Below are 24,944 nucleotides of genomic sequence, written 5' to 3' on the forward strand. Positions count from 1 at the left end.
GTGACAAAAAGAAAACGTTCTCAATTTTTTTTTCTAACACAACAGAAAAGACATTAAGAAGAATAAAACAAATTTCCTATTGCAATGTATATTTTTAAAGATGCAATTTACCTTCACTCACGTTTAGGTCTTCTTTCACTGATGTTCTGTAGAATCTTAACTTTAACCTTTTTGCCAGAGCCTCAGCTTCCTCACTGCACACCAATAAAAAGAGAGAGAGAGAGAGAGAAGCAGCAGCTTCTGAAAACTTGTTTTTAAAAGTTACTTTTAAAAATTACACTTATTAAGATTGGTAGGGTATAGTAGAATAAGGATAGGGAGGTGGAGCAGGTCTTTCAGATAATGTTCATGTTTCTTTTTAAAATCAGCTTGATATTGATGCCCAAATAAATAAAAGTGTTTAAAGTGAAGTTCTCAGTGCTTGAGCAGGATTTTTAGCTTCATTCCTCTTGAGGGATAAACACCAACCATCTATATTGTAAATAGGACACTTTTCTATAAAGTCACTAATTAAAATAATTAAATATCACTTTTATTTATATAATTAGAATGGGGGGTACTGGTGATTGAACTCAGGGGCACTTAACTACTGACCTAAATCCCTAGTCCTTTTTAAAAAATTTTGAAACAGGATTTTACAAAGTCGCCGAAGTCTAGAACTTAAGATCAGCCTGCCTCAGCCTCTTGAATGGCTAGGATAGATCATCAAATGCAGCTTTTATGTAGAATTTTAATTAATTTTCTCTCTTTTCTTTTTGAGAATGTTTGGATTTAATTATACTTTGAATACCTTGTTATATTATTCTTGGCCATGAAATAACTTTGCTGCCCACAGCCAAAGTCAGCCTATTAATGGCTGAGTCTGTAAGAGTGGACCCTTTTTAGCTGTATTAGAATTCTAGTAGCCATGCTCCAGAATGGCTCCTGGTCTTCAAACTCTTGTATAGCCTCTTCCTACCCTGTAATCAAGTTTGGTCTGATACAATAGAAATGACAGTATGTGATTTCTGAGAATAGGTCTTTTAAGAAGCATTGTGGTTTCTGCCTTGCTCTCTCTTGAATCACCTGCCCTGGGGAAACAGCTGCCTTGTTGTGAGAATACTCACACAGCCATAAAAAGAAGCCCACAATGCAAGGAATTAAAGCCTCCTGCAGCAAGATAGCCATCTTAGAAATGGATCTTCCAGCACCTTTTATTATTATTATTTATTCAAAACAACTTTTATATAAATCAGTGTTGAACTCATCTTTGAAGCACTGCTTATTTCTCAAGCTTTTGACTAGTCAACATATTGACTATAACCGAACATAAAACCACTGAGCTAAGCCACTCCCAAATTACTGATCCACAGAAACTGAGATAGAAAAAATGTTTTCTGTACAATGTTGTACAGGTTAAACATATCTATCCTTTCTCTATGGTGAAACTGTCAATATACTTTCCTCCAGGTTTTTGAAATGTACAGGTTAGTATTATTATTTATTATCACCTTACTATGCTCATTTAAACATAAACCAATCACAAATAGCTCACAGATAAGTAAATTAAAGCCTATAAATAATTAAGACCTTTAGAACTTAAGTAAATATAAAAATTTTAGTTTTGTAAGTCTAAGCAAAAATTTGTTTTAACTTTACAGAATTAATACCCTTTTCCCCAAAAAGCAGCCATCTTACTTCTTTATACAAGAATCATCCAAAAGGTCAATCTTGTTTTGTACAAGCACAGTTGGTATATCTCCAACTTCAGCTACTACTTTTTCTTTCCAGCTAGAAACTGCTTCAAAAGACTCTCTGTCTGTAGTAGAAAATACAAGTACACAAGCCTGGGCTCCTGTAAGGTCACAAAATAAAAATGTTATTTACATTAATAAAACAAACCTATGCAGGGTGGGGGCAACTTTTAATTTATTCAAAACAACTTTTATGTAAATCAATGTTGAACTCATCTTTGAAACACTACTTATTTTTCAACATAAACATTATTTTCAAATTCAAAGAACTAATTTACATCAAGAACAATTGCCAAAAATGTTAAAGTATCCAGATACCCCCCCCAAACTATACACTCTTCTTTTTAGAACACCACATAATACCACATATTTAATTCTACTGTAAGAGTTAAAGAGACTGTTAAACCTAGCATGAATGATAGACTATTGCTAAGTTTTTCCTGTTAAGATTTCTTTCTTTTAGCACAAATTTAAGAAAAATATATGAGAAAACAAATATAATTTGTCATCAATTTATTTTGTATTATTTTATTTTAGGAAAAAGAGCGGTAATCCTAATATAATTTAAGAACCAGTACCAGAAGTTTAAAAAAAATAAATCTGTATCTTTCTATCCACCCATCCATCTGATAAAGGAAGGAAAGGCTTAATTTAGCTTTTATCCTGTTTAACTGCATAATTTCCATAATGTAACTATTACTGTCATTTTAGGCCAATAATATCTAAAATTAAAACTAAGCAACAACCTCCTGAAACAAGCTGTTTTAGAAACTAGCTGCTGGTTCAGGAAACATGGTGACAGAAACAAGTGTGTAGGTGACAAAAGAAAATCATCCCTAGGCTCAAGAGAATTTCCTGGAATTCAGGCATGTTTTCTTACTGTTACTTCTCCTTCTAGATCCCTCTGGTATTTAGAGTTTCCTACCACAACTCAGGACATGCCTAGGCTACCTAAGACAAAAATAGCTTATATATCACCAGAGAGGATACTGTAGAAAGCCAAAGAGAACAGAATGAAAGAAAAACATCAGTCTGCTATTACTATAAAGGCAGAAGACTCATATGGGAAATAGTTTATGAACAAGTTTTAAACTTAATGAATTAATTATATAAAATCCAGGGAGAAATTGAGACCATCTCAGAATTTAAGAAGGAAAAAAACTGTCAAAGTATTCCCAAAACTTGTACATGTTCTTTTTAGAACACCACGAAATGACGTATTTAATTCTATCATAAAAGGTAGACAGAATGGTATCTAAGCATGAGTGGAGGCTATTGCTAAGTTCTTCCTATTAAGTGCTTCAGTATTAAAACAACCCCCCAAATTAGTATTCATGAATAAATGTATACTTACTTGAAGTGTATCATTTACTAAAACTATAAATAAGAAAACATTAATCAGATTTTAAGAAATTGTTCTTTATTATAAAGTTCTATTTGTTAGCTTTAAGCCTAGAATTTTATAACCAGCCAATTATCATTTCAATTTGAGGATACAATAGGGTATTTCCAAGTATACAAGGTCTCAGACTTGGAAAACAAAAATAAAAAACCTCTTAGAGGAAAAAATATATGATAATAATAATTTTAAAAATCTAAACAGATGGTGCCAAAGATGTGACCAGTAAGAATGATTAATATGAACAATAAGAATGAAAAGTTCAATGTTATTTTTAAAACTTGAGGACCAAAGGATAAAAAGAAAAAGTATATCCATAACATTTAAATTATTTAGTAGGGGATAGAATGGGGAGAAACTAAAGGAATGTGAAAACATGCTGAAATGCTTGTCTGAAGAAGATGTAATATTGAAATGATGTTTAAATAATCACGGGGGGGGGGGGGGGGGAAAAAAACAATGCAGTGAACACCTGTGGCCCTCAAGCCTCTGTTTTTGGCCACAGTTGTGGAAGACAGTTCTGTGTCTATTGCTAGTATCCTATCTCAAGTACATGCTGCAGGTAGCTCTCTGTTCTGCCTCAGGGCTTTTTTCTGATGTTTCTTAAGAGCCCGATCACCAAAGGGAACTAGTGTCTCCAGGGGAAAGGTTTATCTGCAGGACCAGTAAATACCTCAGCCTCCTGGGGCTTATCTACCTGATTCTTCAGGGGAACTGACAGATCCCTAGTTACCTACAGTGATATTATCAGCATTCTTTGTTGTATTTTTCCCCCTTTCCTGCCTCACTTTCCCTATTCTTTCCCTTCTTCTTCCTTGGATCATATCCCAAATAAACCACTAGCATCAAGGAGTGTGGGGGAAAGTAGGGGGAAAGGGGGGAGGGGGGTGGGGGGGTAACCTCAAACTAAGATAGTTAATGTCTTAGTTAAAGGCAATTACTGTAAGAATAATAAGACAATTCATGATTATTAAATCACACTAGAAAACTGAATTCATCCCATGTAAAAAAGTAATGTAGATACAAAAACAAAATAAAATGAAACCCCACAACAAAAGCAACCAAAACAGAGCAACGGAAAAAGTTAAACCTGAAATAAGATGTCAAAAATAAGTCCTAAGAGGGGCTGGGGATGTGGCTCAAGCGGTAGCGCGCTCGCCTGCCATGCGTGCAGCCCGGGTTCGATCCTCAGCACCACATACAAAGATGTTATGTCCTCCAATAACTAAAAAAAAATAAATATTAAAAAAAAATTCTCTCTCTCTCTCTCTCTCTCTTTAAAAAAATAAATAAACAAGTCCTAAGAATAGCAATTAACTCTCTCTGGAAAGAGAACCATGCACAAATCTCCAAGGCAGGATGATTCTAAGCCTTCAGATCAGATGCTACAACCACCTTGTCTAATTTAACCTAAATATATTGCTAAAATGATAAAATAAGAACCAACAGACAATCTGGGTTACTTTTATGGTTCTAATAATTCTAACAAATGTTGGACAATTTGTTTTAATTTCCTCTAACTGAATATTATCCATTACACAAAATGTACTCTGCCAAACAGTGATCCATCATGGTTCTTTTGTACTTAATGACCAAATGACCCTTTCTAATATATAATTTTAAAAAATTAAAAGATTCCCTTCTTTAAGAATTATGTTTTTTAGTTGTAGGTGGACATAATACCTTCATTTTATTTATTTATTTTTTATGTGGTGCTGAGAATCAAACCCAGTGCCTCACATGTGCAAAGCAAACGCTCTACCATTGAGACACAACCCCAGCCCTCCCTTTTTTAAAAAACAAAATTTTGGCAGAGGTACAATAAAATAGATGACAAAGACCAGATTCCAAAGTATATGAGAAAAGAGATCATTAACTTTAGAGTACACAAAGGAAATGAACATAAACCTGTTATACAATTCTGAAATTCCTTCAAGTACTCCAAGAATTCTGTTTTATTTTGCTTTTTTAACTGAGAAAGGGGTTAAAAAGAGAATTTGTAAAAGATTTCTTAAGAGAAAGTACTATTCTCCAAACCCTCTCTCTCTTCCAAGAAGATGGGCTGGGATGAAGGAGGGTACTATCACTGCCACCTTTATCTCAAACCTTGGCGGGGAGAATGGACTTCAATAAGGTCAATTAAGGAATCTGATGTGTTCCCAGCAACTGGAAGACAGTCTGGATTAGTGGTGTTTCAATTCAAGCTCGAGGAAGGTGCAGCATTAAGACCAAAAGACAAAGACAGACTGCAAATGGAAAGAAATCTGCTCCCATGAAATGGCAGGGCAAAGATCGCAAATCAATTTCCTAAGGGAAATTGATCATCTAACACGGTGATGGAGTTCAGAACATGCTTCCCCAAAATGTGACTGTTGGGTGTATTTTTCCAGAAACAGGTCACAGAACCCTCTGACCTTTCCTTCAGGCTGGTCATGAGACCCTCACTTGAAAGGGGCCCTTCATCCTTATTTCTGAAGATGAAAGGTCTCAAAGAGGACTCCAAAACAAGTCTTGCCAAATTTCTCCCACTTTACTACATTTACCTCATACTCTACCCTATCAGTTTTCTTCAAGGACTCTCTACTCTTCATCAAACCTACCATTAAAAACACTAAAGTTTAACTGTTTCTTTGGGTCTTCATTTCCTTATGAAAGTTCCTGTGTCATATAAATTACATATATTAAAGCTGTATGCTTTTCTCTTATTAGTCTGCCTTTTGGCATGGGGCCCAGGTCATAAACTTTAGAGGGTTAGAAGGAAAAGATTTCTCACCCCTTCACCAGCATGAGGTCATTTAAAATTATGTTCAGTAGGATATTTAGCAGGTGACAGCACTAGCCATAAAGTAAAATAACAGTGGAATTCTTATGAAGGGGTCCAGAAAATTATTTTAAGCAAAAGGAATCTGAGTTCCTGGAACCCCTTATCTGCATTAAAAAAGAGATTGCTAAAAAGCACTCAATTGTCATATATCCCTAGAACAGGGAAGAGACTCTTATGATCACCACATACCCAAATAATCATTGTCACAGAACTGTCACATCCCACATCTGTTCTCTTAAGTACCCATTTATCTTTCCAAAAAGTCATTTGTTTCCCTATAAGTGTCCTTCTTTCCCTCCCCTTCCCCTATTAAGATTGTTTACAGGTTTAAATGCTTCCTTGAGTCACATATTGCTGTGAATTTCTATATGCACATTAGATTAAATTTTGTTTTTTCATCTGCTAATCTATCATTTGCCAGTTTAATTTGCAAGCCCCTGATCACTGAATCAAAGAGGGTACAGGAAGTTTTTCCTCCCCTACACTTGATTCTCATGGGTTACAAGCACCTGCCAATATAGAGTTTACACACCCAGAATAAATCATCTGGGATTCCAAAAAGCTTCTTAATATGATACATGCACTGTTATAACCTAATTATAAGGTCATATTTCAACATGTCTCACTGAACAATTAAGCCAGCAATCCCTGTCTATAAAATAATGTCTCTGAGCAATGGTTTTGGTTATTTCTTAAATTATATAGAATTTTTAAGTTTTTAATTTATTGATTTTTATGCATCATGAGTAATTCTTTTTGGATTTAAATCAGTGAGTCATAAAACTGAATAAAGCAGTTTTTCAATCACCAAATTTGTATCTTAACTCATCTTCCTAATTACATTATTATCTCAATCTATACTAGTAGTAGATATTATCACTTGCCTAGCTGACATCCCTTCCTAAGAACATCTTCCCCCAATATATAATGCCATATGGTTTAGGAAGACTAAACCTAACTTCTGTGGGAGGAGGGGTTTTTGTGGAGCTGGGGTAGGTGATCCAAGCCAATTAATCACATTCCCTTGACTACTGTAATCAGGTCAAGGCTGGTCTAATCAGAGAAAAGCTTGAGACTTTTGGTCTATTGTTGTGAGAAGCAACCTTCTCTCCCCAAGGATATAAACAAAGCATGTGGCTTTCATTGCTCATGGTAGCAATCTTGCAGTCAAGGAGAAAATCAACATGAGAGGAATTCCATACAGGGAGGAGGCAAAGCCAGGTGAATAAGTGAAGTTGCAGTCTAAACAAACCACAATTAAAAGTTATGCTACTTTCAGACTTTTATATTAAACAAATCAATATACCCTGTTTGTAGTTTAAGTTACAAAATTTGAAAATGCTTTTCTGTTTTCAGCAACCAAAGCATTCTGATGGAACTCCAAATAAAAGCATAAAAGAATGTTCAATATAGCATTTCTTAAACTTATGTAAAACTGTCACTGTTTCTTCCTTAATTCAAGTTGCATTGTGAAGACCTAAGTTTCCCACCCTCTTTGTCATTTTAATAGAGTTGGCTAAAAAAATGTAATGTTATTAAGTCCTCCCCCACCACCAGGGATTAAAACCAGGGGCACTCTAGCACTGAGCCACATCTCCAGCCCTATTATTTTTATTTTTTGAGACAGAGTCTCACTAAGTTGCTTAGGGCCTCTCTAGCTTGCTTAGGCTGACTTTGAACCTGGGATTCTGCCAGGTGTGTACCTGGCTAAGAAAAGCTTTTAACAGACATTTATTTAGAAGCTTAGGGCAACTTTGAGTTAAACTGTTAAATATAGGGAAACCAAATTTTACAAGCCTTTTAATCCAAGTGAAATACAGGGGGAAGTAATTTAAACATCATTCATAGTAAATTAAGATATAAATACTAATAAAGATGGCTCATTCTTTAATTCTGGTATATGTGGAGATCTAAAAAGTACTAAACTACATTAACTATACAATAAACTAGATGATCCAAACAAAACAACTAAATAACAAAAAACTTGGACGGTCTTATAGTAAAAATCAGTGAAAGCATGAATAATAGCTAAACTACAATGGTAAATTAAAATACTTTTAGTTATCTGGACCTTTTTAAAAAATCATCAGGGACCCAAATGATTTACTTAACTAGATAGTTCCAACATTTTCTTTATACTTATACACAAATTAAATCATGTTTTTACATTTGGCCAGATTTTTTTTTTTTTCTTCAGTGGTAGGGATTGAACCCAGGGCTACTTAGCTATATCCCCAGTCCTTTTTTCATTTTGAGACAGGGCCTCCCTACGTTACTGAGACTCACCTTGAACTTGTAGTCTTTCTGACTCAGCCTCCTGAATCACTGGAATTACAGGCATGTAACACTGTACCTACCTAATTTCTAAATTAAACTTTTAATTGGGGATAACTATAGATTCACACAGTTTTGCTTTTTTTTTTTTTAAAGTATATGTATACAATGGCAAATGTATTCTCCAAAAATAACTACTGGGCTAAAAAAATAATACTCCCACATGAAATTGTCAAAACCTTAAAAGGAAATAACACAACACTTTTCCTAATATCCATATAGGGCTGGGGTTGTAACTCAGTGTACAGTGGTCACCTGGCATGTGTGAGGCACTGGGTTTGATCACCGGCACCACATAAAAATAAAAAATAAAAAATAAATCAAGATATTGTGTCCACCTAAAACTAAAAAATACATATTTTTTTAAAAAGAACATATATTTCATATAGAAAGTCTAGAGAACAAAGGAGAATAAAAAATAGTGAAAATCTCATGTAATTACTATTTTAGGTATTTATACTTGGGTTTTTTTTGTTTATTTTTTCCTTAGAAAAAAACAGGTAAAGCAGATGGTGAGAATAAATCCCCATTAAAAAATATGAATAGGGCCAGGTGCCATGGCACATGCCTGTAATCCCAGCAACTTGGGAGGTTGAGGTAGAAGAATTCCAAGTTTAAGGCCACCCTTGGCAACTTAGTGAGACCCTGTCTCACTAAGTTAAAAGGGCTGGGGATGTGGCTCAGTGATAAGGCATGCCTGGTTTCAATCCCCAGCACCAAAAAAACAAAACCAAAAAAATCAATCTAGGGGCTGGGGTTGTAGCTCAGTAGTAAAGTGCTTGCCTAGCACACATGAGGCACTGGGTTCAATCCTCAAGCACCACATAAAAATAAATAAATAAAGGTATTGTGTTCATCTATAACTAAAAAATTTTAAAAAAAAATCTACTCTAAGAGCTTGAAGTAGTAATAACATAATTCTCAACCCTACACCATGAATACAGGTGCACAAGATCCAAATTGGCAACCATACACAATGATAAAGCCATTCTGATGGGAAGCTATATAAGTTAGCTTTTTACAGCTGTGACCAAAACACATGACAATAACAACTTAAAAGAGGAAGGATTTATTTTGGCTCATAGTTTCTCAGGTTTCAATCCATGGTTAGCTAGCCCCAACCATGCTTTAGGTTTCAGGGGAGGCAGAACACCATGGTGGAAGGTTGTGAAAAGTTGCTCAACTTAGAGCAGCAAGGAAGGAGGAAAGCAGAGAGACAGCTTGAAAGAACACACCAGGCACAAGAAATACCCTTGTAGGGCATCCTTCCAGGGACCTACTTCCTCCAACTTGGTCCCACTTCTTACAATTTCTAGTCCATTCAAATGATTAACATATCAAATTGACTAATCTACTGATATGCTTACAGCCCTGGAGATCCAATCATTTCCTCAAAGCCTCACCTCTGAATACTGATAAGCAGGCAACCAAGCCCTCTTTGGGAGACACTTCAAATCCAAACTATAACAAACCTCTAAGGACAGAGTAAATAGAGAGAATAGTAAGCAGCGACATGTAGTCTTAGGATGACACTTATGAGGTATACCACTCTCCTCAAAAAATTAAAATGTTATTTCTCAGAGTAGGCAGTGGAAGTCAATTTTCCTTGGTACCAATTTAGAAAGGCAACTTTAAATATCAGTGAAATTATGTTTTTATTAGATCTCAGTTATTTATTATAATTCTACATTTTCAGAAGTGGAAAAAATAAGATATATATTCAAAAGCTGCCTGAATTCATCCTGTTTCTCAAGGATACATATTTTATATCATATGTGTGAATTTACAAATAGAGTAGCAAGCTATTTCAATAAAATTAGTGGTAAATCCCATCTGGAAGTAGAAGTTTATGCACTTGCATGAAACTATATCCAAATAATCATTAACACTGCCAATTCAAACTGGCTATTTAATATACCTATTCTATTTTCAAGTATTGCTCAGATAATCCATATCATATACACATTCCCTTTCAAGTTGTGTACAGTGACATGTCAAATAAGTTAAGACCTTAACGAAGAAGTCAGTAGAATTTCCATTGTATACAACTGTTATTTCAGTTTCATCAAAACTAAGGTAGGTTATTTTAAGAGACTTTGAACAGATAATTCATTACTGATTCTAAAGTCTTTGGGATTATTTAAATTGCTATCATTCTAATTACTAAGATAAAATACATTTTAAGTTTTACAATTTAAAGAGTAGATTTTAAAACAGAAAAACAAATTTAAGATGTGAAAAAAGGGGGCTGGGGATGTGGCTCAAGCGGTAGCAGGCTCGCCTGGCATGCATGCGGCCCAGGTTTGATCCTCAGCACCACATACAAACAAAGATGTTGTGCCCACCGAAAACTAAAAAATAAATATTAAAAAATTCTCTCTCTCTCTCTCTCTCTCTCTCTCTCTCTGTCTCTCACTGTCTCTTTAAAAAAAAGATGTGAAAAAAACATTATCTTTAAGGAAAACTTTTTGGATGTATTTCCAAGAAATGTTACTAGATGAATATAAATACAAGACAAAACAAGGAAGCAGGATTAGATTACAATGCCTACAATCTACCTAGAACACACAAGACACGACATACTCAATACACATTTGCTAAAGGAAACTTTAAATCTTGAGTAACAGGCATAGAGCCAATAATAAAACATATATTATCCTCCTTTCTTGGGGCTTCTAGTGAGAGAGCAAATACTTTTAAGTGAAATAATTTATATTTACAAATGTGTACATATACTATTTTGCCTGTAGCTTAAAGTCAGAATGAAATATCTGTTAGGTAAAAATTTTTATACAATTAAAAAATTTAACCAAATGAATTGGCCTCCTAAGAGCAACTGATTCACTTGAGCCAACATGGGCTATGCAAATGAGAAAAAAAAGACAAAAACTAAAACAAAATAAACCCTACAACTCTGCAGCTCCATTAGCTAGAATCTCAAGTAACTCAGTCTGTTAGGGATAAACATGCAAACACTATATGATGATAAATTCAATAATCATAAAGAAGTAGCTCAAAAGAAAGTGATTAATCTTTTCAGGTGTGGGGGCCATAAAAGGTTTCATAGATTTCTGAGCTGTTCACACTTTAAGGTAGAAGGTCAAAAGTGACAAGAAAGCATTCCAGGCACTGTGAAAAAATAATCTGGAGATTTCACAGGAGTAAAGTGCATGTGAAGAATCAGCAGGAGATGAGGCTAGATACACAAAGAGAAACACAACTATAAAGTCTTCTTACACCATGCTAAAATGCCTGAACTATTTCTCAAACAAGAGGTTACTAGGAGTTTAACCAAAGGACATGATTTGACAATGACAAGAATAAGATAATTTTCATTTGACTGCATTTAATTTCTCAAATATGAAGCAAGGAAGTCATCTGAGAATGGAAAAAAGAAAGGGACCCTAAAGATTAAAGGCAAGAGAAGGCATAAAATAAATATCTCTTTTGGATAACAACAGGGACTTGAGTAGTGTATAAAGGTATGTGGACACTGAATATTCATTAAAGCTATGTGATCATAACTTCAAGTTCAGTCAAAATGGTCCTGATATTCATGAATAAGGTTCAGTGCTTGGATATATACTGATAGATAGTGGGGTTTAACTGGGTTGAACATTTTACAGAACAAGAATTACACAGGGAGTGCAGTGCAGGGAGTTAAAGCAAATGTTTACAGAATGAGAAAAACTAAGTTGAGAAAGGAAAGAAGTAAAATCATGTGAAAAGTTATAGTAAAAAAGAGTAGTAAGGTCAGTGAACAGAAGCTCTCAACAAGTTCAAGGACAGTTAAAAGAATATGGATATTAAAGTTAGCAAGCTAGAATCATAAGAACTTGTAATCATCAAGTGGGAGACTCTATAGAGGTTTAAATTTTAGAAGTAATAAAAAGATCATTGACCTTGTGAAGGGCAAGTAAATGAGTAATAAATTGAATTTTCAGAAAGTAATAATAGGTTGGAGGTGTAGCTCAGTGGTAGAGTGTAAGCCTAGTCCTGGATTCAATCCCCAGCACCACACACAAAAAATAAACTGAACAATTCTAAAGGAAAAAAATGATCCAGATACCAATGTAACCAGGAAGGAGGCATGAAGTTGATAAACCATGGTAACCAGGGAGGTAGGTAAAACTCTCATGACTGAATTTCAAGATGCTGAGGTTTCAAAAAGAAGAGAAATGGTTTGGAAACAGAAATGAGAAAGAAAGACACTCCTGCAACAACATCCATCAAGTTTTGAAAAACATGAAGATGTGGTGATGTGAGCAAGAAGACAACTTCCACTAGAGAAGGTAGCAGGGATAACAGCATTTTTAGGAAATGAATCAAATTTTAGTTAGAACAAGAAGGTTAGGCAAAGAGGAAATGTCACAGAAGAAAGGGAAATCAGTACGTTTAATTGAGCCTTTCTTTAGGAATTTAAGCCTACATTTTAGAATTCACTTGAGCCAACACGGGCTATGCAAACGTTGCCATGATTCCTTCCTCTCACATGTATATATCACACTTTCTGGGGGGAGGGGGGTACCAGGGATTGAACTCAGGGGCACTCAACCGCTGAGCCACATCCCCAGCCCTATTTTGTATTTTATTTAGAGACAGGGTCTCACTGAGTTGCTTAGCGCCTTGCCGTTGCTGAGGCTGGCTTTGAACTCGGGATCCTCCTACTACAGCCTCTGGAGTTGATAGGCAAACCACATCTGGCACACTTTTGGGAATGTTTATAACACAGCACTAGTAGGCTTTAGCGCTCAGTTTCATGTGTCACTGTCCCTTTACCTCTTCAACAGCATCTGGAAAATGCAGAGTATTAAACAACTATTGATATGAATTACCAAATCCTTATTAAGCATCAAAAGATCATGCTTGGGGTTGTGGCTCTAGTGGCAGAGCGCTCGCCTTGCACATGCAAGGCTCTGGGTTGGATCCTCAGCACCACATAAAATAAATAAATAAAATAAAGGTATTGTGTCCTAACACAACTAAAAAAAAAAAAAAAGATCATGCTATATGATACTAGATCAAGCTTTCAGTTATTGTTTTGCATTTCAGAAACCATTGGCAGTGAGTTGGAAGAACACTGAAAATGTCCTTTTAAATTCTGAAAGAAAAGGGCTAAGTATGGTAGCACATATCTTAGTCCCAGCTACTCTGGAGGCTGAGGCAGGAGGACCACAGGCTTGAGGCCAACCTGGAAAACTTACAAAGACCCTGTCTCAAAATGAAAAAAAGAAATGGCTAGGGATGCAACTCAGTGGTAGAGCACTTGTCTAGCATGCCCAAGGCCCTGGTTCAATTGGCAGTACTGAAAAAGTGAAAATGCAAATTTTAAAATTCCAAAAGGACAAAATTTTATAGGCAATATTAAAGGACACTAAGCTCCATTTATAAGTTCAATTGAAACTCTCTTTAGGAATTTAAGCTTACATTTTAAAACCTTAAATTCTCTTGTTGTGGCTCCTTCCTCTCTACGTATACTTAACACTTCTCTGAACTATTCTTTAGCACTGCACTAATAGGAATTACTGTGTAATTTACTTTTAATTAAGCAAAATGCCATCTTATTTTCAGGGGCTTTACTTTTTATATGTTAAGTTTTCACTCTGAAAGTATAGTAATTTCTTTGTGTGTCAGGGTAGACATTTAATATTTTCTGTCTTGATTCAAGTCTGATTTATCTATAGGAGTCACATAATTCTAAGACAGAAATAAGCTATCTACAGTATGAAGTGTTATTTGACACTCTACAAGATCTTTAGAAGAATAATGAACTGGCACAATAGCTAAACTGTAGAGCCAACCTAGATGTACTTCAGTGGATGAATGGATAAAAAAATATATCGCATTTATACACAATGGAATATTACTCTGCACTAAAAAAGAATAAGATCATGGCATTTGCAGGGAAATGGATGGCATTAGAGAAGATTATGCTAAGTGAAGTTAGCCAATCCCAATAACCCCTGATATAAGGGGGGTGACTCAAAGTGGGGTAGGGAGGAAGAGCATGGGTAAAAATTACCTCTAGATGTAGGGAATAGGGGTGGGAGGGAAAGGGAGGAAGAAGGGGAATAGCAAGAATAGTGGAAGGAGACGGTCATCATACAAAATTCATGTATGAAGATGTGAATTTGGTGTCAACATACCATATATACAAACAGATTTGATAAATTGTGGTATAAAGGTGTATTAAGAATTGGAATGTAAAAAAATTATGAATGTAATGCACTCCACTATTGTCATGTATGTAAGAAAAAAAAGAATAATGAACTGGGATTTTTAAGAAATACTTTGAAATTATTTTAGTTATTCTTTTTATTTATTTATGTGTGTGTGTGTGTGGTGGGGGTTGCCGAGAATCAAACCCAGTGCTTTGTGTATATTAGACAAGCACTCTACTATTGAGCTGTGTTCCCAGCTCTATTTTAACTATTCTTAAAGAGAAATCCTTATGTGGGAAACATAAAGAGCAAAGTTTTTTATTCAGCCAAAAGAACACACCCAAGGGGTTGGGGTTGTTGCTCAGCAGTAGAGTGTTTGCCTAGAATGTGTGAGGAGCTGAGTTCAATCCTTAGCACCATATAAAAATAAATAAATAAAATAAAGGTATTGTGTCCAACTACAATTAAATGTGTGTGTGTGTGTGTGTGTGTGTGTGTATGTGTGTATGGGGCTGGGCTTGTGGCTCAGCGGTAGAGTACTTGCATAGCACACGTGAGACATGGGCTCGATTCTCAGCATCACATAAAAATAAAGGTTATTATGTCCACATACAACTAAAACAAATATTTTTAAAACATTATATACATATATATTTATTTATTTATTTTTTTTTTTAAAGAACACACCAAGCAAAAAATATAAGTCTCACATTTTACCTCGATAGTAGGCTTTGGTTATTGCATCAAATTCCTCTTGACCTGCAGTATCCCATAACATTAGTCTAACATCTTCATCATTAACTCTGAAAGGAGAGATTAATTTATTCCATATGAATGAAAATATTTTTTGTAACTTAGCTTTGTGTACATTTTTATTTTTCATATCCAAAAGTATTAAAACTACATTGTCAGTTTCACTCTGAAAAAGTCTATGAGTTCAGTATTTTTAAATGTCGATACTATTCCCAATAGTGAAAGCAAAGCTATATAGCTTTACATATGATTTGGATTTATCTCCCACTTTTCTCCTTCAACAATAGTCATGAATGGTAGTGGCTCTGGGATTAGGAAGTATTGGCACAGGGGAATTTCCTTAGGCCTGTGTTTATTCTTCTCTCACTACACCATTTTAATGGGTTCTGATGCCCTAGTGATAGAATGAGAATAAGAGAAAGCAGCTTACCTGCTTATTACCCTCCAACTAAAAAATTTTCTCTACTTTGTCATATTGTTAATTCTCATTATTTACAGGAGCTATGATCTAAAATATCACTATATATATATTTGTCTCTCTGTGTGTGTATGTAGTGCTGGAAATCAAACATAGGACCTCTCACTTGTTAGGCAAGTGCTCTACCACTAAGATATAACTCCAGTCCCATAATATCACTTTGAACACCAAATAAGCACTGAACCACATCACTCCTAGGGGAATTATAGGGTTAGGTTCCTGAGAACCCCTAGTTACATTTCATCACCTTATTTTATATGTGTTTTTAAGTACAGATACTTATTAATATAATTGTTAATTCATTAATGTTCAATTAATATCCAATAGCAAGCACTATCGACCAATAACACTCTTATCTATGGCTGAACAAAGCTTGCCTAACACAAGTATTTTTCTCCATGAGGCACATCATACCTTCAATACAATACAAACTTCAGTACTATACCTAGGGGCCATTTTAAACAGTAATATCACTAACAAAAAAGCAGTAAATAAATAAATCCAAGATTATGTCCGTCTACAACTAAAAAAATAAAAAATTTTAAAAAAGCATAAAATGTGAAAAATATGGCATTATAAGGAACACAAAAAAGACAAGTGTTTATTGTGTGAGAACTGAAACAAGAAAGAAAAGTAACACCTTGGTTTGACCTCAGCTAGGAAGGTACATGTTGGGTAACCCATATGCTGCTTTGCACATGTCCACAATAACTACAAAAACACTCAAGTACTTACTTTGTGATTACAAGTAAATTTTACCAAGTAGATGAATTTGCAAATAAAAACCTACGAATAATGAGGATCAACTATATACTTAAAATATTAATTTGGCTTCAGGTAATAAGTACAAGAAATATACACCATCAAGACTTAAAAGGAACCTTCTTAAAATATGTTCCAAGAAAGCAAGCAAATATGGAAGTACAAAAAAGCATCCCAGAACAGATTAAAAATTCATCTTTAAAACAATAAACACAGGGTTGGGGTTGTAGCTCAGTGGTAGAGTGCTCACCTTGCACACAGAGGGTGCTGGTTTCAATCCTCAGCACCACATAAAAATAAAATAAAAGGTACTCTGTCCATCTACAACTAAAAAAATATTTTCAAAATGATAAAACACAGTTATCTTTACTTGATATTAGTATCTAGGCCAATGAATCAGATGTTTAATGTTCTTATTTTCTTTTGTCTCCTACAACCTAAAACAGTCTTTAAAGTTATCAAGATTGATGACAAAAACTATTACTGAGGTATTTTAGAAATTCAACTGGATTTCCTGAAGTAGGATTTCCTTTTCATGGGCAAATTTAATCCTCCCAAATCTGTCTTCTCTTATACGTTTAAAATAAAAATTATTTCCTTAACTTCTAAGTAGTATTGCCCAGTTTTAAAAAGCGAAGAGACATTCTAAACAAAAGGCACCTGTAATGTAAGAGATGAAAACTTTCTTTTGAGACAGGTAACTTTCCTTCTAAATAAAACAGGAAACAAAAATCTGTTTAAAGTCTATCACCATTTTATGTAATAAATATTCAAGTTATCACTAATAAACATAAAACATAAGAAAAAAATGGGGAAAGGGAGCACAGTAAAAATGAAAAAACAAGAGAAAGAGGAAAAGAAGATGAAAGGAAAAACAAGGATAAAGATATATATGCTAATGAATAATTGGAAATGACCATCAACTGTCACATGAGTCACTGCCACTGGTTGCTTAACCTTGGACTACTATAATTAGTTACTATTACTACAATGAAAATCTTGGATATAGTTCACAACTCAAAACCAAAGGGATAAAGCAGTCAACTACATACTGGATTTGTCGCTCTAAAAAGTCAACTCCAATGGTTTTCTTGTAGTCTTTTGTAAAAATGCCTTTGCAATATCGCTGAATCATACTTGATTTTCCAACTGCTCCATTGCCTACAACCACCATCTTGATGGCCACTTCCATATCTTCCTCCAACATTTTTGAAGTAGAAATGGTTTCAGTACCAACTCCAATTCCAAGTGATCAGAACTTCTCTTTCACACCTGTAGTTTAAAATGAAATTATTCTTTATGACACAAAAATTGTACAAAATAAAATAAACCATAACTGTTTTATCAATAAATAACACTGCAAGAATTAATTTCCAAGACTAGGGTCTCATTCTACCTCTTTTAGATAAATTTTTTGGAACACAATAATTTTTGATACCACATCAACAGCACAATGCATGACATTCATATATCAACAAATGCCTAATTCTACATAGCATTCTGTTTCATACAGACCAAGCCTATGGGCATTGCAACTGAGGCTTGATTTAAAGTTACCACTTACTACTAGTAATGTACTCTTGGTGAAGTTATTGCCTAACTTCTTTAAGCTTCTGTATCCTGGCAATAAAATCTACCTCACAGTGTTGTTGATCATGGATACATATAAAGGACTTACCATAGTGAAAGTTAAACATGCAAAACTTAGTAGTTTTATGTAGCATAATAAATACCCCCACAGTATTACACCAAATGGGTAGCAAATGTAAAATCTGATAAAAATGTTTTTTAACCTTATAGGTAATAATTAGCATCCCTAGAAAAACACCCCAAAGAAAGGTTTACAATGAATCCTGTACAATTTTTTTATTTTAATTTTTCACACTTTTTTATTAGCGCATTATAGTAGTACATTAATGATGAGTTTTACTGCTACATATGCATACATACACACAATATAACAATATAATTCGGCCAATATCACTTGGATATTGTTCATAATCAATACCCCCCTCCCTCCCCACCTCACAACCCCTTGGTCTACACAAATCTTATACCATATATTCTTTCTTTAGTTTTGGACCAGTTACAGTTAATTACTAGTTAGGCCCCTGCCATATTTATTATATTCTAACTACTTTAACTGAAAACTCTTTATACAACCACTACACAAAACAAATCTGAAATGTGAAGAAAATTCCTTTCTTTGTCCTTAGTAGAGTCTCAGCAATTGCCCCTGGTACTTCACAAACTTGCCTGATCATAAGAATCACCTGTCAGTACTTGCTAAAGTAGAGGCTCTAAGTCTGTGATATAATTCATCAGAAATCTCAGAGCACTAGTCCTGCAATTCTGAAATTTTAAAATGAGCACAGAAGTATACAATTTAATTATCCTTTCAAAAGAGATGCTATGTTGAGTGTGCAGGCACCACACCCTCCTTAGGATCTATTGCACTACCCACTTCTTTTAAGGCCATACTCTCCCCAAGTGAAAAGCAAACAGGAAGGACAACTATGCCCAACATGAGTCAGGCCAATTCTGCCCAGTGTGGGATTCCTTTTTGTGCAGGGTCTCCCCATCAAACTGGTTGAGGTTTTCTGGCAGCCGCAGACTGGGGCTCTTTCCATTCAATCCTCCTTTCTCCTTTCACAGGCATCAAACTGGCATTGCAGTCTGAAGGACTCCTCTTGATCATTTTGCATTTCCGCCAATAACTCTCTTATGCTTATAATTCCTTCCTGACATTTGCTTTTTGAAGGACTCAAAATAGGCAAGTGATTTTATAATTAGACAAATGATATAACTGTTAACCTTAGGCTAGTGACTCTAAACCTTGACTATACACTGGAATAACCTAGAGAACTTTAAAAATTACTAATGCTTGGATCCTTTCTCTGAGAATATGATTTAAGTGGTCTAGGATACAAGCTGGATATCAAGTACCACCACCCTTCTACTCTATGAAAAGGTCTGTCTTCAGGACACTTACAGTAAAAATCAAAAATTCCTACCATGCCCTGACCCCTATTCATCTAGCTTTATCTCACATCAGTTGAGTTCTTGGAAGGCAATTTCCTTCTCTCTACCTAAATAATTATTTATGCCAAAAGATTATGAAGTTTAAAATAATAATAATAAAAAAGCTACAACAAAATGTATCATAGTTTACCTTTTTAAAAATATATACTTCAGAGATATGCTTCTAAAAGATTAGACATCTCTTTCCCTATTCATTAATTTTATGTATAATTTAAAACTCTGGATATTATACATAAAACAAACATAAGGTTCTAAAAAGTAGAAAGAAGGGAGCTAGGTGCAGCAGCATATACCTATAATCTCTGTGACTCAGGAGGATGAGGAAGGAGGATCAAAAATTTGAGGTTAGCCTCAGCAATTTAGTGAAACCCTGTGTCAAAATTAAAAAAAAAAAAAAAAAAAAAAAAACAGGGCTGGGGATGTGGCTCAAGAGGTAGCGCGTTCCCCTGGCATGCGTGCGGCTCGGGTTCGATCCTCAGCACCACATACAAACAAAGATGCTGTGTCCGCGGAAAACTAAAAAATAAATATTAAAAATTCTCTCTCTCTCTAAAAAAAAAAAAAAAGAAGAAGAAGGAAGACTAGCTATGTACCTGGCTATGGACCACAGGATATAAGGAACAAAGTCGTGAATTTTCCTTGAGTTTCTCATATATCTCAGACTGGATGATGGAGGCACCAATAATCAAGAAATGCTGATTAAAAAAAAGACCCAACAAAAGTCTACTCTTTTTAGCCAAAGGACCAGAAAAAGTGCAGCCTAGCAAGAGCAAGACAGAAAACATACTCTTGTGAGAAATATAATGATGTGACCTAATTCCCCCATGAGGTGATATCAGAGAAGACCAACTGAAGAGCCACCACTTTCATCCCCACTAGGAGGTCATGAAGGGACCCTCAACCCCAAACCACCATCATATGGGGAGCCTAGACATCCACCCCATCCAGCAGTTGTCATCTCTATTCACCTGTACGTCCCTTTCCTTGCTGGGGTGGTGTTAGAAGATGCCTATTAAAAAGGCAAAACTTTCACCAACTTCCCTCAATATAGAGTATGTTCACTGACATAGAGTATGTTCACTGACCACAATGAAATCAAACTAGAAATCACTAACAGAAAAGTAACAGGGAAATCTCCAGACATTTGAAACCAGAAGCACATACTTCTAAACAATCTATGGATCAAAGTAATCTAAAGAGAAGTTAGAAACATTTTTTTAAAATAAAAATAAGAGAACAACATATGAAAATGTGTAAGACACAACAGATTTCAGAGTTACCTTAGAAGAGTAACTCAAAAACCAATCTAAGCTCCCACCTCAAGAAAACAGAAAAAGAGCAAAATAAACCCAAATCAAACAAAAGGAAGAAAATAATAAAAAACAGAAATTAATAAAATTTTAAAAAACTAAAAGCTAATTTTGGAAAAAGTTCAATAAAAATGACAAATCTTTAGCAAGATTAATAAAGAAAAAAAAAAAGCAGACACAAATTACCAATATCAAGGATGAAATGGCAGAGACCAGAAAGATATTTCAAATATAATACAATTTCAGACATAAAAATAAACAACTCTTCACACTGTATCTGACAACCTACATGAAATGGAGATCAAAAAGTATAAACTACCACAACTTACACAATAAGAAATAAGATTATTTGAATGGTTCTATAACTATAAAGGAGATTAAATTTGTAATTTTAAAATTCAGGGAAAAAAATCTTCAAATTCAGGAGATTTCAAAGGAGAACCCCATAATACATTTGAAAAATTAAAACCAATGACAAAAATCTCTTTCAGAATAGACAGAGGAGAGAAACAATTCCCAATTCGTTTTATGAAGCCAACATTATCCTGAAACCACACAAAAGTACCAAAAAGAAAAATAGACAAATAACCTCTTATGAACAAAGATGCAAATTTCTCAACAAAATATTAAAGTGAATTGAGTAATATAAAAATAACAATACACCACAACCAAATGGGCTTTATTCTGGGAAAAGAAGCTGGTTTAATATTTGAAAATTAGTTAATGTAATACACCACATTAGGCTGGGGGGCGGGAGTGCATCACAATATCAACTTAACATCCTTTTGGGGGGGGCGGACAACTCCCAGCAAACTAGAATCCATAAGACTTTTCAACCCAATAAAGAGCATTGAAAACGTAAAACCTACAGTTAACATCATACTTAATTCTCAAAGACTAATAGCTTTTCCCTTAGACTGGGAACATGGATGTTCACTCTCACTACTGTATATCATACACAAAATCCTAACCAGTACAACAGCCAACAAAATTTTTTTAAATTTAGAAAATAAATAAAACTGTCTCTATTCACAAATGACAGGATTGTCTCTGTAGAAATATCCAAAGAATCCCAAAGAATCTACAAAACAATAAACAAAAGAAAACAAAACACCCTGCAACTAATATTAGTAAGTTTAGCAAGGTCACAGGATACAAGGGTAACACATAAAATTTAACTATACTTTTATATATTAACAATGTACAATTTGAAAAAAGAATTTAAAATATCAGATTTATAAAAGCTCCCAAAATTTTAAAAAATTACAAAAAAAACCCTAAAAACTACAAAACATACAGGATCTGTATACTGAAAATTACAAAACACTACTAAACATAATAATAAATAGAACGACACAACATGTTAATGGATTGGAAGACTCTACAAAGTAAAAACAGCAATTCTTGGGGCTGGGGTTGTGACTCAGAGGTAAAGTGCTAGCCTACCATGTGTGAGGCACTGGGTTTGATCCTCAGCACCACATAAAAATAAAATAAAGATATTGTATCTACCTATAACTAAAAAATAAATGTTAAAAAAAACAGCAATTCTCAAATTGATCTATGGATTTAATACAGTTACAATCAAAGTATCAACAAGATTTCCCAGACAAGCTAGCTTTACAACTTATATGGAAAGGCAAAGGAACTAAAATAGCTAAAAAGAAAGAAAATTGAAGGAAATCATAATGCCTAATTTAAAGACACTGTAAACCTAACTTAATCAAGAAAGTGTGATACTGGCAAAGGGAAAGTACATTAATCAATGCAACAGAACAGAGGGCTCAAAATAGATCCACACAAAAACAACCAATTGATTTTGACAAAGGTGGGGAAAGCAATTCAATGGAGAAAAGAGAGTCTTTCAAAATATGGTGATGAAACAATTATACATCCACATGCAAAAAAGTAAAAGTTTCATCTAAACTTCACAAACAACTCAAAATGAATCACAAAGCTAAATGTAAAACTGTTAACTTTAACAACAAACAAATTTTTTTAGAAGGAAGAAAATTTTCTTGACCTGGTGTTAGACAAAGAGTTCTTGGACATAATGCCCAAAAGACACATTTAAAGGAAAAACTTATAAACTGGACTTCAGTAACATTAAAATCGTCACAATAACAAAAAGACAAACTAAAGACTGGGAGAAAACATTTGCAAAACACGTGACATAAAATTTGTAACCAGACGTATAAAGAATCCTCAAATCTCAACATAAGAATACAACTCAAAAATTGGGCAAAAGACTTGGCTACATAACTCACCAAAAGTGTATACATATCAAATGAACATATCAAAAGATATTCAACATCTTTGGCCATTGGTTAAAGCCAATGAGATACCACTATGACATACTACTACACAACTGAGTGTATAACTTTACAACTTAAAAAACTCAGAGGAAAAAAATGTCTAGGCTCAAGTGATTTCAGACTGGGAAAGTTAAAATTACTGACAAAAGTCAGACATGGGAGGAACACTTGAGCCCAAGAGCTCAAGACCAGCCTGCAGGGAGACCTTCCTTAAAAAAAAAAAAAAAAAAAAAAAAAAAGACAGTGTCAAGTACTGGGAAAAATGTGAAAGGATGTGGAGAAACTAGAATTCTCACCTTTTGCTGGTGGGACTGCAAAATGACACAGCCACTCTGGAAAATAGTTTGACAGTCAACGAGTTAAACATAATATAATCCTAAAATCTCACAGGTAGCATTACCCTAGAAAAATGAAAAGTTCACATAAAAATCTGTACCATGTATTTATAGCAGCTCTATTCATAACTGTCTAAAACTGAAAACAACCTAAATGTTCTTTAATGGATGGATGTATAAATGAGTAGATGAATGTGACATATCAAGCTAAGGAAATACTACTTGGAAGAAAGGAAGAAAGAAAAGAGTTAATAATTGATGGGTGTGGTGGTAGTGCAAATCATAAATTCAAAGCCAACAATGGCAATTTGAGACCCTGTATCCAATAAGAAAAAAAAAAAAAGATGGGGGTGCTGGAGATGTAACTCAGTTCACCAGGCCCTGGGTTCAATCTCCAATACCACAAAAGAAAGAAAAAAAATTATCCTAATATGAAACAACTTGGGAGGGATCTCAGAGCATCATGGTTAGTGAAAGAAGCAGTATCAAAAGGTCTCATTCAACATCTTTGGGCGTTGGTTAAAGCCATATTAAAATCACAATGAGATTCCACTACACAACTGAGTGTATAACTTTACAACTTACCAAATCTCAGTGGTAGAGCGCTTGCCTAGCATGGGTGAGGCACTGGGTTCAATTCCATGAACCACATAAAAAATAAATAAACAAATAAAATAAAGATACTGTGTCCATCTACAACTAAAAATATATTTTAAAAAAACTCAGAAAAAAAAATGTCTAGGCTCAAGTGATTTCAGGTATAATGGCAAACTTAAAATTACTGACAAAAGTCAGATATGGGAGGATCACTTGAGCCCAGGAGTTCAAAGACCAGCCTGCAGGGAGACCTTGACTAATGATTCAATTTAAATGACATTCTGGAAAAGAACAGTAATTGACAGGAGTTAGGGGTAAGGAGTGAGATATAAAGGAATAACAGGTGGTAAAACTGCTTTATGTCCTGACTGTAGTAGTGGTTACATGAATCTAAAATTCACATAATTTTACATCCTCCTCAAAAGTCAATTTTACCATAAATTTCAAAAATAAAATTGAAAGAAAAAAGTGAAAGCAGAGCTTAACATAACTCTTGAGATTTTTCAGTCACTACAAACTTAAAAGCCTACATCAAAACAATGATGTCCTTAGAAAAGCCGAATTCTGAGTATAATTAAAAACTTGACAGTAATGCTTTTATGTAAACACCCTTTCCCTACAAACTTAATTTTAAAATTAATTGGCCAAACAATTAATTAGAAATGAAAAGAATTCGTCAACACTGATCAAAAAGTGTTTTTTCGTTAACAACTTGTAATTAAAAACTTCCTAGAGTCAATGAAGTTACCTAGAACATAACATATTAGAAAGTTATGTAAAAACTAGAGAAGTAAATAGCCTACTTTGGACCCCACCGCCACTTCACTAGCTCCTGATTCTTAACTCTCTCACACTCGGGTACATATTCCTGGAAACTACTGTAGTTAAATCTCTGAGTAAA

The 24,944-nt window shown here is 34.5% G+C and overlaps 2 protein-coding genes across 5 annotated transcripts in view; one reads left to right on the forward strand and one right to left on the reverse strand.

Annotated features, from left to right (window-relative positions):
* Prim2 (DNA primase subunit 2) overlaps positions 1-24,944 on the forward strand; it is a 436,920-nt gene that overhangs the window by 20,163 nt on the left and 391,813 nt on the right. The gene's annotated exons all lie outside the window — the stretch shown is intronic.
* The window catches only part of Rab23 (RAB23, member RAS oncogene family), a 31,691-nt gene that overhangs the window by 5,843 nt on the left and 904 nt on the right, over positions 1-24,944 (reverse strand). For 2 of the 3 annotated variants that reach the window (XM_046432562.1, XM_046432560.2), the window contains exons 2-5: positions 17,497-17,716; positions 15,169-15,254; positions 1,678-1,834; positions 112-194 (exon numbers count right to left, since the gene is read on the reverse strand). In XM_046432562.1, coding sequence (XP_046288518.1) covers positions 112-194; positions 1,678-1,834; positions 15,169-15,254; positions 17,497-17,651 — 481 coding nt within the window. In that variant the 5' untranslated portion in view covers positions 17,652-17,716. Of the gene's footprint in view, positions 1-111; positions 195-1,677; positions 1,835-15,168; positions 15,255-17,496; positions 17,717-23,407; positions 23,502-24,944 lie in introns of those variants that run through there. The other variant, XM_058575227.1, reaches the window with a different exon arrangement.

This window comes from Marmota monax, unplaced genomic scaffold (genome assembly GCF_021218885.2).
Source record: "Marmota monax isolate L192 unplaced genomic scaffold, Marmota_monax_Labrador192_F-V1.1 WCK01_AAM20220418_F8-fsc00116, whole genome shotgun sequence".
In the NCBI taxonomy this organism is placed as follows: domain Eukaryota; kingdom Metazoa; phylum Chordata; class Mammalia; order Rodentia; family Sciuridae; genus Marmota; species Marmota monax.